Here is a 16850-nt window from a genome sequence, read left to right as displayed (position 1 = left end):
AAAATGATGTATGTGCTACAATTTAAAAATTCATTTTATGCATGACTTGTGTCAATAGAAGCAATGTCAACTTGGAATTGACAGTATGCATTAGCAGATAATGTCACATGCAAGAAAGGAGTCACAATGGAAATAAAACAAAACAACAAAAGCATAGGAAAAATTTATTGGCTGTAAAACAGACTATAAAAATGTACATATTATATATGTTACATTTCCATTAAACCAATGAGCATTCTAAACCACATTGACAGTGGCATTACATTCTCTGCTCGAACATCACAACAGATTACAAAAAATCTGATTATGTTTCTCTGACAGGATGCTAGTAAATATCATATAAATTTCAGTTTTGGTTCAAAAACAAGTTCTGCTCCATTTGACAGTTTACAACTCAGAGAATCTCTTACTTCCAGTTCTAAGATACGGAATTCCAGGAGCTCATTTTGATCTCTGGCATCCTCCATTTCATTTTTAAGCCAGTTTTTTTCTAGTTCCATTTTGTAAATCTAAAGTGGAAAACACACACACACACACACACACACATTTAACTATGGATCAAGTCAAAAGAAGTAGTTCAAGGCACAATATTTATAACATAGAAGAAAAAGGGACATTTGTTGAAAAAAACAAGTGAAAATTGTATCATGCAAAGTGTCCGAATGTGAGCCTGCAAATTTAGCTATTCCAGCTATTCCAGCTATCCAGGCCACCTGGGCTACAGAAATCTCCTGTTTCTAAGAGAACTGAACATATTATAGTGGAGGGGGAACTTCCTGTCAGATCAACAAAATTTGGCAAATGAAGGTTACATTACACCATGGATATACATGAAAATGTACTATATTATATATTTCTTTCACTATGGCAGGGTCACACACCTCTGAAAATTTGTTTACAATGGTATTTATCATAAAATATACAATGTGTTCTTTTTGTATGTATATGTGTATTTTAAAAATAAGAATCAGACCGCCCCTTTCCCCGACAGATCGGAGCCTCAGCTGCCACAGCGGCAGCCCCAGAGGCACTGATCTGCCACTTTTCCTGGCCTCGGGGAAGCGACAAAATGCCACTTCCCTGTGGCCTGGAAAGGGGTGTCCTTGGGGCTCAGCCCCTTTCTCTTTGTATCGCTGGCGCGGCTGTTTAAAGGCTGCGCCAGAGATACATGGAGCTCCTTCTGGCGCCACTGAAAGGGTGCCACAAGCGCCTTGCAGCGGCACCAGGATGTGAAGTCCGCACCGCGCTGTTTGGCTGCAATGCGGCCGTGACGTCGTAATGGCGGCACCCATGTAGAAAGGGTGTCACCATTACAATGTACTAGGGCTGCGTGGCATCTGGAAAGGATGCCCAGAGGCAACCCTAGTATGTATCCAGGCCGGCGCTTTGCGCTGGTCTCGATACTGGCATTAAGGACTAAAAAAAACCCTACTTTTTGTCACCAGAAATTCTCCAGTGCTACTAAAATTTGCTCTGATCAGTTGATTATCCTGGATGAATTTAAGATCGTTATTCATGATAATATGATAAACCAATTACACTCAACTATCTATTGGAAAAGTTCAAAAATAAAATGATTACTCATTTTTCAGTTTTGTTCTTTGAAAATATAAAATTCATGAACAGAATTGCATGCTTATTACTGGCACAAATATTTTTGAAATGAGAGTGGATTGAGATTTGGAAATTATAGGCAATTAGATTAATGTCTGTTTGGAATCATAAATTTGGAAGAGACCACAAGGGCCATCTAGTCCAACCCCCCTGCCATGCAGGAACTCTTAATCAAACCATCCCTGATGAATAGAGGAACAATTCACAAGTTAACTTCGCTATTAGTCCACACTGTTTATTGAGGAAGTACTTAAATAGGAAAATTATAAATTATTTCTATGCGTTTTTATGTTGTTGATGTTGTAGTAGTTGTGTTTTCCTTTTTTGTTTGTTCTATTTTTTCCTATACAGTTTGTAGTATGTCAGTGTATGAATATGTATTTTTGTAATTTTGTAAAATAAAATAAATTAAAAAACAAACAAACAAAGCATCCTCGACAGATGGCCATCAAGCCTCTGTTTAAATACCTCCAAGAAAGGAGACTCCACTACACTCTGAGGGAGTGTGTTCCACTGTTGAACAGCCCTTACTGTCAGGAGGTTCCTCCTAATGTTGAGGTGGAATCTCTTTTCCTGTAGCTTGGATCCATTGTTCCGGGTCCTGTTCTCTGAAGCAGCAGAAAACAAGCTTGCTCCCTCCTCAATATGACATCCCTTCAAATATTTAAACAAGGCTATCATATCACCTCTTAACCTTCTCTTCTCCATGCTAAACATACTCAGCTCCCTAAGTCATTCCTAATAGGACATGGTTTCCAGACCCTTCACCATTTTAGTGCCCTCCTTTGGACACGCTCCAGTTTTTCAATGTCCTTTTTGAATTGTGGTGCCCAGAACTGGACACAGTATTCTAGGTGGGGGCCTGACCAAAGCAGAATACCGTGGAACTATTACTTCTCTTGATCTAGATACTATACTTTTATTGATACAGCCTAAAATTGCACTGGCCTTTTTAGCTGCTGCATCACACTGTTGATTCATGTTTAACTTGAGGTCTACTTGGACTCTCAGATCCCTTTCACATGTTGCCTTGTTTAGCCAGGTGTCAACCAATTACAAATCCATGTAACAGTTACCTTGTCTAGCCCACATTTTACAAGCTTGCTTGTAAGAATGTCATGGGAAACCTTGTCAATGAATAAATATTAAAGAAATATTACAAAAAGAAAGAAACATTAAAGGTAAAATTCTAAAGCATATAGAAGATCAAGTCTTGCTGAGCAGGAATCAACATGGCTTCTGCAAAGGTAAGTCCGCTATGATTAACTTTTTAGAGCTCTTGAGGAGGGCCAACAAGGACTATGTTGATAAAGGCTACTGGGAGTTATTTCCAACAAGATCTGGAGGACATGTTTCCCATTAGTGATTAACCAACTAACATCCATGGTGGGAAACATGTGATCCTCTAGATACTGAAGAGCAACTGCCAGCAGCCCTAATCAACACAGTCAGTAGGGATGACAGTTGCATTCCAACATCTAGAGAGCCACACATTACGTAGACATTAGGAGCAAGAAGCAGAGGAGAACTATATATGAAAACAGTGCATTAGTGAGCATGCCTTCTCCCCTAGTAATATGAATAGCCCCCCCCCCCCCCCCATAAAATTAGACATCAGCTTTAGGGGGATGCCCTTCCAATTGGATAATTCTGAAAATCTTGAGTAGGTTGTGAGTAACAGCTCTAAAAAAGGCAAACATCATATAGGGTTTCTTAGGAAAAGGAAAACTCTTGTGGGATTCCCTGAATCAGCTGATCATTGTGGGAAACAGGGTAATAGACCAGATTCAGCAGGCTCCTATGAGTGGGCCTTGCTGAACAAATAAATGGCAATATGCACAGCCTAAGAGAAATGTTTTTAAAATAGTAGTATGCAAAGAGATCTTGCAGCACCTTTGAGACTGTGTGAAAGAAGTTGCAGCACAAGCTTTTGTACACTTAGGGGCAAAACAGATCGTCCCTTGTGCTGGCTTCAGGGCGGTGTCAGAGAGCTGCACACGCCGATGCTACCTGGAAGCCAGCATCATGTCGCCCGCCCAAACACACGGGGTGGCTTTGCAGTGCTCTGGTAGTGTAGTGTCTCCATGCCACACGCAGCAGGAGTGCCACAAAGCCACAGTGGCACCGGAAAAGCCGACTTTTTGCTGGCTCAAAAAGGAGCAGTGATTTGCACTTCTTTTTGTGCCAGCAAATAGCCAGGTTGGAGCCATGGCATGCCGTTGTGGCAGCCCCAACCTGGCGTTCAATGGGACAGCATCGAGCTGCCCCCTTCAGGGCAGTCTGTTTCACCCTTTGGTCTACTTTCTCAGATACGTGGAGGAAGTAGATGAGAAGGACCATGCATGTGAAGAAGTAGACTAGGTCTACAAAAGCTTATGCTACAACGTCTTTCACACAATTAGTTTCAGAAGTGCTACTAGATCCCTTTGCATACTGTTATTCCAGACTAACACTGATATGTCTGTATTTTAAAACAACAGGTGTTTTTAGATCATCTCTATGTTATTTTTCATTTTTGAAAAAATAAACAGGGAAGTGTGTAGAACACCTTCACGAAAGTTGTGGTGAATGCCAAAAGGTGCAAATAATATTACTTATAGTGTCCACTGCATAATGATGGCTCAAAAGCTTTAGGACTAGTTTACATAACTGCAGGAGTCTAAAAACCAAAAATGATCTATACACTGAAAAACAGCAGTGTCTCAAGCCTATGAGTAAGAAAATTAAGAGCTAAAGATGAAAATATGCCTTTGATTTTTTTTGCTACGAAGCATTGTGTATTAAACAACTGTTTCAGGGCAACACTAGCCACGATGTTTTGTGATACAGCATTTATATTAAAATGACAAATCTGGACTGAAGATGTACATTGGGGAAAATATCCAATTAACTTGTTCCTCGTTCCAACATGCAAAACTATCAATGCAAGAGCAGCGTGAAGCATCTTAGTCCATTTGACTTTGCAACATTAAGCAATGAAAGTACTAAAGCTGCCATTTACGTTACATACCTTTTCTAGTAATTTCTGATTTGTCCTGAGAAGTACTTGTTTTTCTTCTATCACCTTAGAATCCTGAAAGAGTGACATTTCAGATTTTTTTTAAAAAAAATTAAAATATTTACAGTATATAAAACTTTTATCAGAATTTAAAGGAAGTTTACAAACATACAAAATATAAGGCATAGATCTAGTTGCTAGTCTAAACTAGAATAGACCCACTGAATGATTTACAGAATTGTTGACTTATCACTCAGAAACTAATTCCATGGGCTTACTCTAGTTTGAACTAGAGTAGATTCAATTTGAATAAAAGTAGACTTAGGTCCAAAACACTGCAGAAATCATCTATTTTGAATTACTTTCACTGCCCTGGCTCAATGCTAGGGAATTCTGGGAATGGTAGTTTTGTGAGACATTTAGCCTTCTCTATCAGAGAGCTCTGGTGCCACAATAAACTACAATTCCCAGGAATTCCTAGCACTGGATTATTTCTGCAGTATGCTTTGGGCCTTAGGCCTAAACACATACAAATCAACTGTCAAATAAAAGTGCTGTTAAAAGGTCAGATAATTACAAATACCTGAAGCAAAATTTTAAAACATGCAGGTTAGTGCATTTTTGTGGTACTCAAAACAGCAAAATTGGCACCAAACATAATATCCTATGGATGGAGATCTTTAAACAGAAGCTGGATGGCCATCTGTCGGGGATGCTTTGATTTGGATTTCCTGCATGGCAGGGGGTTGGACTGGATGGCCCTTGTGGTCTCTTCCAACTCTGTTATTCTACGATTCGTTGATTCTATGATATTCTATGGGTGAAATGCAATAGCCAAGATTGTCCCTCCATCACTAAAACAAGCTACACCCATGTTGGATGAGACATTCAGATGAGGGCACTGGGTGATGACTGCAGCAAGAAGGTAGATGGAAATAAGAAGGACCACAACCACTCTGGTCAAGATCTAAAAACACCTACTATTTTAAACACATTTCTTTCATGCTGTGCACACTGCCACATAATTGTTTGAGGCCCACTCATAGGAACCCTGTTGAATGATCCATATGAGGTACTAGAGTGTTTTAAGTTTTAAAGGTAAGTACCAGTACTATGAATTGGGCCTGAAAGCATATAAGCAGCAGCCAGTGAAATTTTTTTTAATAGCTGGTGAGATATGTTCTGTGCAATCACTGCCAGCCTCCCCCAGCCTCCCAAAAATGTGGTCCTTGCATATATGTTACCACAATGTGGATTAAAAATCAAACAGTTTAGAACCTTGGCCAGATTAGCTCTGTGTAAAGAAAACACACTGTCCACAGTGGCTGAAAACTACTCTGTGTTCCAGGGAGTCACTTAAGCCTCTAAAAACAAGGGTGAATTAAAAAGCTCCCCCCAAGCTGTGAACCTGTTCTTTCAGTGGGAACATAACTCCATTGACACACAATGTCTGAAAATGGAGAAACCATCTATACACAGGTGCTCTGTTTTCCCAGGAGCCCACCTGTTACTGATTCAAGATACCAATTCAACACTTCCAGACCCACAGGCTAATTCTAGGGAATATTTATGGGTACTGCATACCTTTCATATATAAATAACAGTTCTCAGCTGCAAATGTTTGGACAACATTGGCAGGATAACCTAGTGTGGTTACATTATCCCAATTTAAAAAAAAACCCTGAAGGCATAAAGACAATTGCCTGCCTCTTCTGTGAAAAGTACAAAAAATCAGTGATAGAAGGGTGACAGCAGACTGGTGACAGTAAAATAATATTTCTAGCTCTGTGGAAAATAACAATTTTGCTAGGGTAATTTTAAACAAGCAAAGTTTATTTACAGAACAAAACAATTTTAATTTTTAACGAACAATTACTAATTCACATTTTAATTGCTTATAACTATAGATCATCACAATGTAATATCAAAGAGGTTATACAAATAACAAAATTAAAATACAACATTTCCAACTCCATTTCTAACACTACTATTGGTTCAAAATGCGGCAGCCAGATTGGTCACTGGGTCATGTAGGTTTGACCATATAACATCTGTCCTAAAATCTCTTCACTGGCTGCAGATCAGCTTCCAGGTGCAATATAAGGTGTTGGTTATCACCTTTAAAGCTCTACATGGCTTGGGCCCAAGTTACTTGCAGGAACGCCTCTCCCTACATAATCTGCCCCACACTCTCAGAGTAACTGGGAAGAACGTGTTAGAACACGTCCCAACTAAGCTCACATTGACCTCTCAGAGAGCTTTTACAGCAGTTGGCCCAAAGCTATGGAACGATCTCCCAGAAGAGATCTGTATGATTACCTCCTTGGAGTTGTTCAAGAGGGCACTTAAGACAGACCTCTCTGGCGAGCTTATCCACCTGACCTTTTGTAATATCACCTTTTCACCATTCGACAAATCACTGCATCACCGCTCGACAAGGATTTAGTTTTTAGATTAATTGTATTATTTTATTGATGTATTTTAAATGTATTTTATACTGATGTATGTGTTTTTAACTGATTGTAATCCCGCCTTGATCCATCTGGGAGAGGTGGGAAAATGCAAATAAACTATATTATTATTATTATTATTATTATTATTACTACTACTACATTTACCAGTAAGAAGTAAAATATGTAACTCTTTAGAGATACTAGAATCTTTATTTAAAAGACAAAAAAAATCTATTTTGGCAGTCAGACCAATTATTTTTAATAGATAGTAACCCAACAATGTATTTTTCCTCTGGTTTCCTTTGGCAAAGGACACCTAAACAAAAGGTCAATTAAACAAATGAGAAAAGTCCTCAACTTCATCCAGACGACAAAGACAGTAGTGTAAATGGTAAGAAGAGTAGCCAATCGGTTGTCCAAGACATTTGAGGGCTTTAGCTGGAACCTAGTTAACATTCCAGTTAAACAAAACTTTTCAGTTTTAAACAGACAGTCCTCTGGGCCTAGAAGGTGTTTGAGTAAATTATAACATGTTGAGAATTTGACTGAAGTGAGAGAAGCAAAGTCTTATTGCAAGAACATGTCATTAACACATAACTGAAATTCTTTCTTTTTTGGTAAATTATCTTTTTTAGGAAAAATAAATTTTTTGAAAAGCCAAATTTATGAAGAAAACATGTATTTTGATGCCAAGATTTTTCTTTGGAGAAGCTAAGAGACCATTGTTCGAGAAAACATAAATTTTCTAGGCAATTTTTTGGCACTCCTTTCAGTCTTAACCAGCAATTAAAAAAACAGATAGATCTTCATGAGCTAGGACTGTGATCCTGTTTCTAGTCACAAATACTGTATCTGGGTATATCCTAAGGTTCCCAAGATGGTTCTTATAATTCTGTTGTGGATGCCATCCAATCTTAGAAGTGTACAACCACCTGCAACTGGAGCTGAATTAAATGCTAAACTGGGAACATCTGCCTGCCTCCTGCTTAAGCAAAACTTAACAATCACACCTGTGAGCTGCTCAGCCTTGTGTTTTGTAGTCCTGACATGTGGTTGCCATGATCAAGAAGCAATAGGTATTATACCCAAGTAATAATACAATGCCACTTATTCAATCTTATATTTTGTTCACCAGTTGTATTTCTTAGATATGCCTCAGAAGAGTATGGGGCTAAACAGGCCTGTGATAAACACTAGCTTCCAGGCAAAGTGGGGGCCACATGCCTCGACTATGTCCCAATGCTGACGTCACACTGCCCACCCAACCAGAGGGCGGGTAGTGTCATGCCATTTCTTTGGACCAGTGTTTAGACACGCTGCACCAAAGAAACCCTGAAAAGCTGCTGCTGCTGCAGTGGCAAAGCACCTTTTGGCCGGCACTAGAAGGAGCAGCATTTTGCCATTCTTTTTACCCCCAACATTAAGTTTCTCTGGTCCTGCTCTAGAGCGGCCAAACATCTTTGGAGAAAGTCCAAAGAGTGGGCTGATTTTATCCATTTCAAATTTGTTCTTTCTTCCTTCTCACGTGCCCTGTCTATGGCTAAACAAACTTATTACAAATCATTGATCTCCGTCAATGAGAGGCGCCCGCAGCATTTGTTCTCCATCTTCAACTCATTGCTTAAACCTCCCTCTCCTCCTGTCTCTTCATCATTCTCTCCTAATGACTTTGCTAATTATTTCGTCTCTAAGATTACCACCATTCGCTCTGAGATAGTCCCTCCTGCTTCCTCTTCCGCTCATAATCTTCTTTCGCCCTCCCCTAACAAATTTTCTGTGTTTCCTCCTGCCTCTTTGGATGAACTCTCTACACTTCTGAACTCTTCCAAACCTGCTACCTGTCCTCTTGATCCAATTCCTACTCGTCTTCTAATTTCTGTAGCTCCCTCTTTTCTGCCCTCGCTTCTCCATATCTTCAATCTCTCTCTCTCTCTACAGGCTCCTTCCCGTCGGACGTCAAACATGCTCTCATTTCCCCAATTCTGAAAAAAACTTCTCTTGACCCTCCTCTTTGTCTAGCTATCGTCCGATTTCTCTTCTCCCCTTTCTTTCAAAGGTTTTGAAACGGGTTGTTTATTCTCGCTGTCTTGAGTTTCTTGAAGCCAACTCCATCCTCGATCCCTTTCAGCCTGGTTTCCGCCCAAGGCATTCCACAGAGACAGCTCTCACTAAGATCTCGAATGACCTTTTACAGACCAAGGCTAATGGCCGTTACTCTGTTCTCATCCTTCTCGATTTGTCTGCAGCCTTTGACACAGTTGATCACTGTCTCCTAATTGACATACTCTCTGACCTTGGGTTCTCAGACTCTGTTCTCGACTGGTTTCGATCTTATTTGTCTGGCAGATCTTTTGCAGTGGTTGCAGGCAGTCAGACTTCTTCTCCTGTTCCCTTATCTGTTGGAGTTCCCCAGGGCTCTGTTCTGGGTCCCCTTCTGTTTTCTCTCTACACACTGTCCTTAGGTAAACTCATTAGCTCTTTTGGTTTTTCCTACCATCTCTATGCCGATGACACCCAGTTATATCTTTCCACCCCTGACCTTTCTCCAAGGCTTGAACAGCAAGTCTCGTCTTGCCTTACAGCTGTCTCGCAGTGGATGCGCCATCGGCGTTGTCCAAGATGGAGCTTCTTGTCTTTCCTCCTAAGCCCACCCTTCAACACTCCTTTTCTGTCTCTGTGGACAACATTTCTATTCAACCAGTCCAGCAAGCCCGCAGTCTTGGTTTTATCTTTGACTCTTCTCTGTCGTGTATCCCTCAGATCCAGACCACAGCCAAGGCTTGTAGATTCTTTTTGTACAATATTGCCCAAAATCTGACCATATCTCTCCGCCTCTACTGCCAAGATCCTGGTCCATGCCCTAGTGATCTCACAACTTGATTACTGTAACGTCCTCCTGGCTGGGCTTCCTCTTTCTCACCTCCGTCCTTTAATTCAGCTGCACGCATTATCACTTCCACCCACCGCTCTGACCACATCTCTCTGTGTTGGCATCCCTTCACTGGCTCCCCCTCCCTTTCCGCATTCAGGACAAACTCCTGCTATCAACGTTTAAAGCCCTCCATGGGCTGCCCCCCCTTACTTATCAGACCTTATTTCTCCTCACCTTCCCACTAGGCCCCTCCGTTCTGGTAGTCAAGGCCTGCTGTCACAGCCCAGGATTTCCTCTGCCCCATCCCGGATTCGCCCCTTTTCACTCGCTGCCCCTCACTCCTGGAACCTTCTTCCCCCGTGAGCAAGAGCCATCATTTCTTTAACCAGCTTCAAAATGGAGTTGAAGACCATTCTGTTCAGGGCAGCGTTCCCAGGCATTGCATAATTGTCACTTGCTATTTGATGTTCTTTTGTTGTCTGTTTTATTGAATCATTTCCTGTATTGCTATGTATTTTATATGTATTATCCTATTAGAGATGCCCCTTCCCCACCACCACTCCCTCTGTATCGTGTCTTTCTAGATTGTAAGCCTGAGGGCAGGGAACCGTCCAGTTAGAAAGATTGTATGTACAGCGCTGTGTAAATTTACAGCTCTTTATAAATAAAGGTTAATAATAATAATAATAATAATAATAATAATAATAATAATAATAAATTTTTAGCACCAGCAAAGTGGTGGTTCGGGGCCGCAGCATGCTCCTTTCATAAATGTGAAGGAGTCGCCCTGCTGCAGATCCCAGCCTTGGAGAGATAAACCACATTTGGATAAAATGCAGTGAGCATATCATTTTGTTATTTTGGTATTTAAAGCCAACTATTTTTAAATCCATTGAACAAAATGAAAAAATACACAATCCCATCTTTTAACCCATGTGTTGCCAACGAACGTCAAAGATATTTCCCAGAATGTTTATCAAAATCCAAAATCTCCAGATTTCCCCATTCCCCCCCCCCCGGAATATTCAGTCAAAATCCCTGGAAAGATATTAATTAAATTCCCCAGATTTCAGGGAATTCCCCAGAAATTGGCAACACTGTGTGTCAGTAACATCATATTTAGATGTAAAAGTAGTGATTTAACATTAGTTAATTTTATATCTTACATATATGATTTGGCAAAACATTATGTGTATATCGAAACCAGAAAAGACTCTGAAAGAAAGCTATTCTTGTTGTTACTAATAGTAATATTGATGTTTATTGTCTTGCCACCTCAAATAGAACAAAGATGAAAGCATAATCAGCAACGTCATAGTAATATCTCTTCCAATCATTGCTGTAGTTCTGTCCTATGATTCCCTATTTTCTTCAGCTCCAGAGAACAGATCCCAGAGCAACAGATTCAAACTACAAGAAAAAAGATTCCACCTCAACATTTGGAAGAATATCCTGACTGTAAGAGCTGTTTGACAGTGGGACATGCTCCCTCAGAGTGCGATGGAGTCTCATTCTTTGGAGGTCTTTAAACAGAGGCTGGATGGCCATCTGTCGGGAGTGCTTTTTTCCCCATATTCCTGCATGGCAGAAGGTTGGACTTGCTGCCTCCTGAGGTATCTCCCAACTCTATGATTCTATCGCTACAGAGGTAAAAGGATTCGTCCTAAATGGTATCAGAGAGAGTATCTAACCAATACTCTGGTGTCTCTTCAGATCATATAAATCTTTTACCTTTTATCTGCTATTTTTATAAGAAAACTGTGTCCCTAATGGCATAGGAAAGAAACATTTCACATGACTCAAATACTTTATAAACAGTATACACAAGGTCTTTATGTGACAATGGAGTGCATACTGAAACTTTCTCTTGTGCATTTCCAAGACCATTATTCATCAGAGCAAATCCTTTGATTGTCCCATGCTGAGAATGAGAACATACAGTCTCTGAACCCATGATGCAGAAGAGGTTGCACTGGATATGTGTATATCTTACAAATATTAAAAGCATAATATTCCCCTCAACACACCTAAACAGTATTCTTAATTATCTGTCTATGAATAATCTTAGTAATTCCTTAAATGGTTACAAGAACTGACTGAGCTATAGCCAGTCAAAGGACCCTCATGGTTTTTAATTGTTGGACCCTGTCAACGCCAAGTAGTCTAAGTAGCATATTTGTTGTTAGAGTACAAAGAATGTGTATTTTTTATTCCATTCTTTTTATTCACAGTGTATCAGTGTTTCTCTTTTCTTCCTCAAATCCACATTTAATAAAATATAAGCAAGTAGGCATCTCTACAATAAAAAAGTTTTATTATAAGGAGTGGTGGCAGTCTCTGAATTTAGCAAAGCATTAAAAAAAAATCTATGGAACAGAGTTCTAACAATGAATACTAGTCATGAAGACTATATGGAATCTCAACCAACAGAGGCACTGTGCCACTGAACATGCAGAGGACACAACTTTTCTCATTATCAGTCAATCTTCAACATCTCTTGGGGCTAGTCTACACAAGTGTGCTATGAGAATTGGTGTACATTTTCACACATTCACATTGATGGGTAATTTACTTTCCTGTTCAAAATCAAATCTATTCATATCTGTTCTCCCTCACTTTGCTAAAAATGCACAGTCATTCAAATGCATGTGAAGTAGACAGACAGACACACACAATACATTTTCTATGGATTTCAGCAGATACTCTGGTAAAAACCACAAAGCCTTTTCCCACAGAGTTTAAGGAGTTTTTCTGAGGAGGTGGGGCAACAAAAAGCCTGAACTTCTGTAAATTGCATGTGGTCAGATCTCATTCTATTCAATGGAATGAGGGGTATTTTAAACATGTAAAAAATGTGTTCGCCTCTTATTGCAGTGAATAAGAAGACCAAGTACAAATTGCAAATTAATGGCCATAAAATTAATCAGGTTAGCTCTTATAGGTACAGTGTAGGTGTAGTTTTCCACTCAACTCAATTATGGAAAGCCCAAATGATCAATGACATTGCACATACTGAGAGGAGTCTTTCAACTCTCCTTCTCTATTTTTATACTAAAGTTGGCCAGTTTATTCCTTCAGCCATTCAAGTCTCCATTGCTAAGGTGTTAGCACAGATGTACACATGTCAGTTATGTGAATATAACAATTTTGCACCCTTTGAGTTGTGCAAACATCATTTTTGATAGTCTTATTAGTGATACCAACATGTATATCCAATACTATCCTGAGGCTAGAGACAGGGCAAACATCAGTAGAGGCCCATGTGCAAATACTCAAAATAAATTACTGGCTAAAATTGATGATTTTTGTGCTACTGGAAGAAATCTGTAGAGGGAAAAGCAATGGAGGCACCTCCACCGATTACTTTCTAAAGTAATTCCATGAGTACATATATGTGAAAATAATGCACTGTCAGAACTGATTACTCTAGCAGCTATGTTACAATGGCCCCATAAACCAAATAGTTCAATTATTTTTGGAACTAATACAGAGAAATGCAATACGCCATATGGAACATATGTTTATGTTCCATATGGCTAATGTTTAACATGGACTAATGTTTAACATGGACAGAGAACTGTATCATCACAACAATGTACACACTGCTACATTATTAGCTTTTTGATTGAGATATTTTGCATTACAATTAGATTTTATAAAAGTTACATCAATATTTCTTTTCAGCCTAACATTTGAATGTGTAAACACTTGACATAATCACATCACAAAGAAACTCCATAAACAGCTACATACTACATCCTAATTGACTCCACTGGGGGCAAACTGTGTATCATATTTAGCATGTGTTTTTACAGGTGAGTTTAACATTGGCTACTTAATTTTGTCACAAGATGCAGCCATGCAGGTCCCTGTTACAGGCTGAGACCACAAAACAAAAGAAGGAGGAGGTAATACTTTTGTTCCTGTTCTTTGACATTCAAATATACATTTAGGCAGTGTATGGCTCATATGTGTGTGTGAAAAATAAAGTAGCCACTGTTAGGAACATTTCTGAAAAGTGTAGTTTGCCCTATAGTCTTAGGCAGAAGTAGAACTTATTAGATATTCAACAATTTTCTTATAATAAGATACAATTCAAGAAACAAAACACACAAGGTCACATACATATTTTTAAAAAGCACAACAAACCTAAAACATTGCTTTGGAAATAAACAGAAATAGGTCTCAGGACTGCAACCTAAGCTCAAGATTCATATCATTTAAAAAAATTTCTTAGCTGGTTTTAAACAAGCATTTTTCAAAAGTAGAATAGCAGCTAGCGCACAGCGTCAGACACAGAAAAGTACCAGGAAGCAATGATGATGATAAAGGCAGCTGTGCATGCAGAAGAGAGAATGAATTGACAGAAACCGTGAAGGAAGCATTTTACCTGTCCTTTCCCAGTAAGAGCTTTCTTTAAGTCTTCAATTTTTGCTTGGCATTTGAAAAGATCTCCTTCTAGTTGTTCATGTATCTGAATAAAGATTTTTAAAAATACTATTCTTTATCATAGTAATTTAAAATCAAAATTACAGTTATCAAGATAGTTTAAAATTTGGATATGAGATATTATTTTTGTGCAGAAGCCACTGTTGCAAAACACAAAATTTGAAGTCTTCTACTCACTACTCCAGGCCAGCTAACTAACTGTTACCAGTGATGGGCTGTCGTGGGGTGAGGGATCCTAAAACCATCATTTAGGAAATACAATAGATTTGATACTACACTGGAAGATATGATGGGAGAACATCTATGAATTCTACAAATTCAATTTAAATTCCGTTAAATCTACAATTTAACTGAAAGAGTCGCTGGAACAAAGACTTCAGCTAATAAAAAAATGATGAAAACTTGAGAGGTCAACTGGATTAAAGAACAAATGCCCTAATGCCTGAGAAAATATTTCAGCTTATTTAAACCAGCATAACCAGCATGTCAAGCAAAAAAGAGTTTAGACCTAGCTAGATGAGAAAGCACGCTTATTATTATGATTATCATTATTATTAATGCTATATCGCTAGAATTTTAATGAATTAATTTGCAACATTCCAAAGAAATGTGCTGGGTTCTTTTTCAGAACCTAAAATAGCCATGTTAGATTTTGTCTAATTCCAAGCCCACTCTAAAATTTCAGGAGATTCCAGACACGGAACATTTTAAGCCCACCAGTGATATGCCAACCTCTACTAATCTACAAAAGGGAAATTAAAGAAGAAAGATAAAGCTAAAAATCAGGCAGCTCGTAATCAGACACACTAGAAGTTAAAGCAGACTAATCGTTGCAAAAGCCAGTGTGGTTTACTGGTTTGAACATTGGACTGAGTCTCTGGAGACCAGGGTTAAAATCCTTGCTCAGCTATGGAAACCCACTGGGTGACCTTGCTCAAGCCATACTCTCTCAGCCTCAGAGGAAAGCAAAGGCTTTCTGAATAAATCTGAATAAATCTTGCCAAGGAAACCCTGTGATAGGTTTGCCTTAGGGTTGCCATAAGTCCGAAACAACCTGAAGACAAACAACAACAATAGTTGCATGATCCCATCACTGGAAATCTCATAATCAAATATATGCCAAATTAAACTAGAGGAGCTGTATTCTTTGCAAAGCCACACAAAATAAAATTACGCTAGCTTCTCTTTCTGTATCCAGGGTTCCCCCAACTTGTTCCTGAAGCAATGCATATGCTCTTTGCAAAGCTTGATACTCTCTTGTTAGTTCACAAAACCGCAAGTCAGCTTCTTCAGGCATGTTCTTTAAATAAATAGTTACTGTATTTAAAATATTTTCTTCTAATAGTGCAAACACTGTTAATAGATTATTATTATTATTTGCTATTTTAAGAGAAACAATTAAATAAAAGAAGCAATTATTTAAAAACAAACATGACAACCCAAGGAAATCTCCTCAATAATCTGCATTCAGTTAACAAAGTACCATTTCTATGTAAAGTTCTCATGAGGCAAGTTTTAGGGTATTTCATGATGATGAAACACACACTTAGCAACAGTTAGTACAGTATTAGATATTTTAAAATGCTAATACCATGGAAAGGTGTAATTTGAGATTTTTTAGAAATCTGACTTATATAGGGGCCATGGTCTTGCTGTTAATAAATAAATATGATTGTGTTTAGCACATTTATATCCCATTCTTCTTCAAAGGAGCTCCAGGGAACATACAAAGTTCTCCCTCTCTTTCTGCAAACATCAGGTCATCCAGCAAATTTCATGGAGATTTGGACCTGAGTTTTATTGGTTTTAATCCAACATTTTAACCTAACACTGGTATTGGCCCTGGCTCCCAGGCAGGGAACAGAGAGTAATTATTAACTGGTAAAAAAAGGGGGGGCATGAACACCATGCCAAGAAACCTCCCATTGATAAATTCCAGGCATTCCATTCCAGTCATTAATAAACTGGACCAAACACTTACAGCCAGTTCACGGTCTAGCTAGAGAATGAGAATAGCAACTATAATTAGACTTCTGTTCCAGTGCCCAAAATGGATGTGCAGGTACCGTATTTTCTCAGTTATTACCCTCTCTTCCCCAAAGGAGGGAGGTCTGAATTTTATTTTATTTTATTGAATAGAAGAGCATTCAAAAGATGTGTTATCACCACAGAAAAGGTCCAGTCTCTTCTGCTTCCCAGTCTCACTGTTGTTACTTGTAGAAAAGGCAGCTAGGCCTCAGCTGCTGGACTTAAAAATCTGGTATTCTTAATGGAGAATAGGAAAGCAACTGTCTCTATTACAACTAAATAGAAAGGATCTAGGCTGGGATGGGGCCAGTTTTCTTCTTGTGGGGCATCCTATGTGCTGGAAAGACTGTCCCCAAAGTCCCCAAATTTAGGGTAACTAGAAGCAGGCAAGAGACTTCTGGTTTTGAAAAAAGCATCATTTTTTGCTATGAAAGTT

At 39.0% G+C, this 16850-nt stretch overlaps 1 protein-coding gene across 9 annotated transcripts in view; it reads right to left on the bottom strand.

Annotated features, from left to right (window-relative positions):
• JAKMIP1 (janus kinase and microtubule interacting protein 1) overlaps positions 1–16850 on the bottom strand; it is a 66060-nt gene that overhangs the window by 5151 nt on the left and 44059 nt on the right. For 5 of the 9 annotated variants that reach the window (XM_042470901.1, XM_042470909.1, XM_042470905.1 and 2 more), the window contains 3 exons: positions 14328–14411; positions 4625–4687; positions 411–509 (listed from right to left, as the gene is read on the bottom strand). In XM_042470901.1, coding sequence (XP_042326835.1) covers positions 411–509; positions 4625–4687; positions 14328–14411 — 246 coding nt within the window. Of the gene's footprint in view, positions 1–141; positions 510–4624; positions 4688–14327; positions 14412–16850 lie in introns of those variants that run through there. The other 4 variants (XM_042470908.1, XM_042470910.1, XM_042470906.1 and 1 more) reach the window with 3 other exon arrangements.

This window comes from Sceloporus undulatus, chromosome 5 (assembly GCF_019175285.1).
Source record: "Sceloporus undulatus isolate JIND9_A2432 ecotype Alabama chromosome 5, SceUnd_v1.1, whole genome shotgun sequence".
Taxonomy (NCBI): domain Eukaryota; kingdom Metazoa; phylum Chordata; class Lepidosauria; order Squamata; family Phrynosomatidae; genus Sceloporus; species Sceloporus undulatus.
Note: the sequence above shows the minus strand (reverse complement) of the source record. Positions and strands in the feature narration are given on the sequence as shown.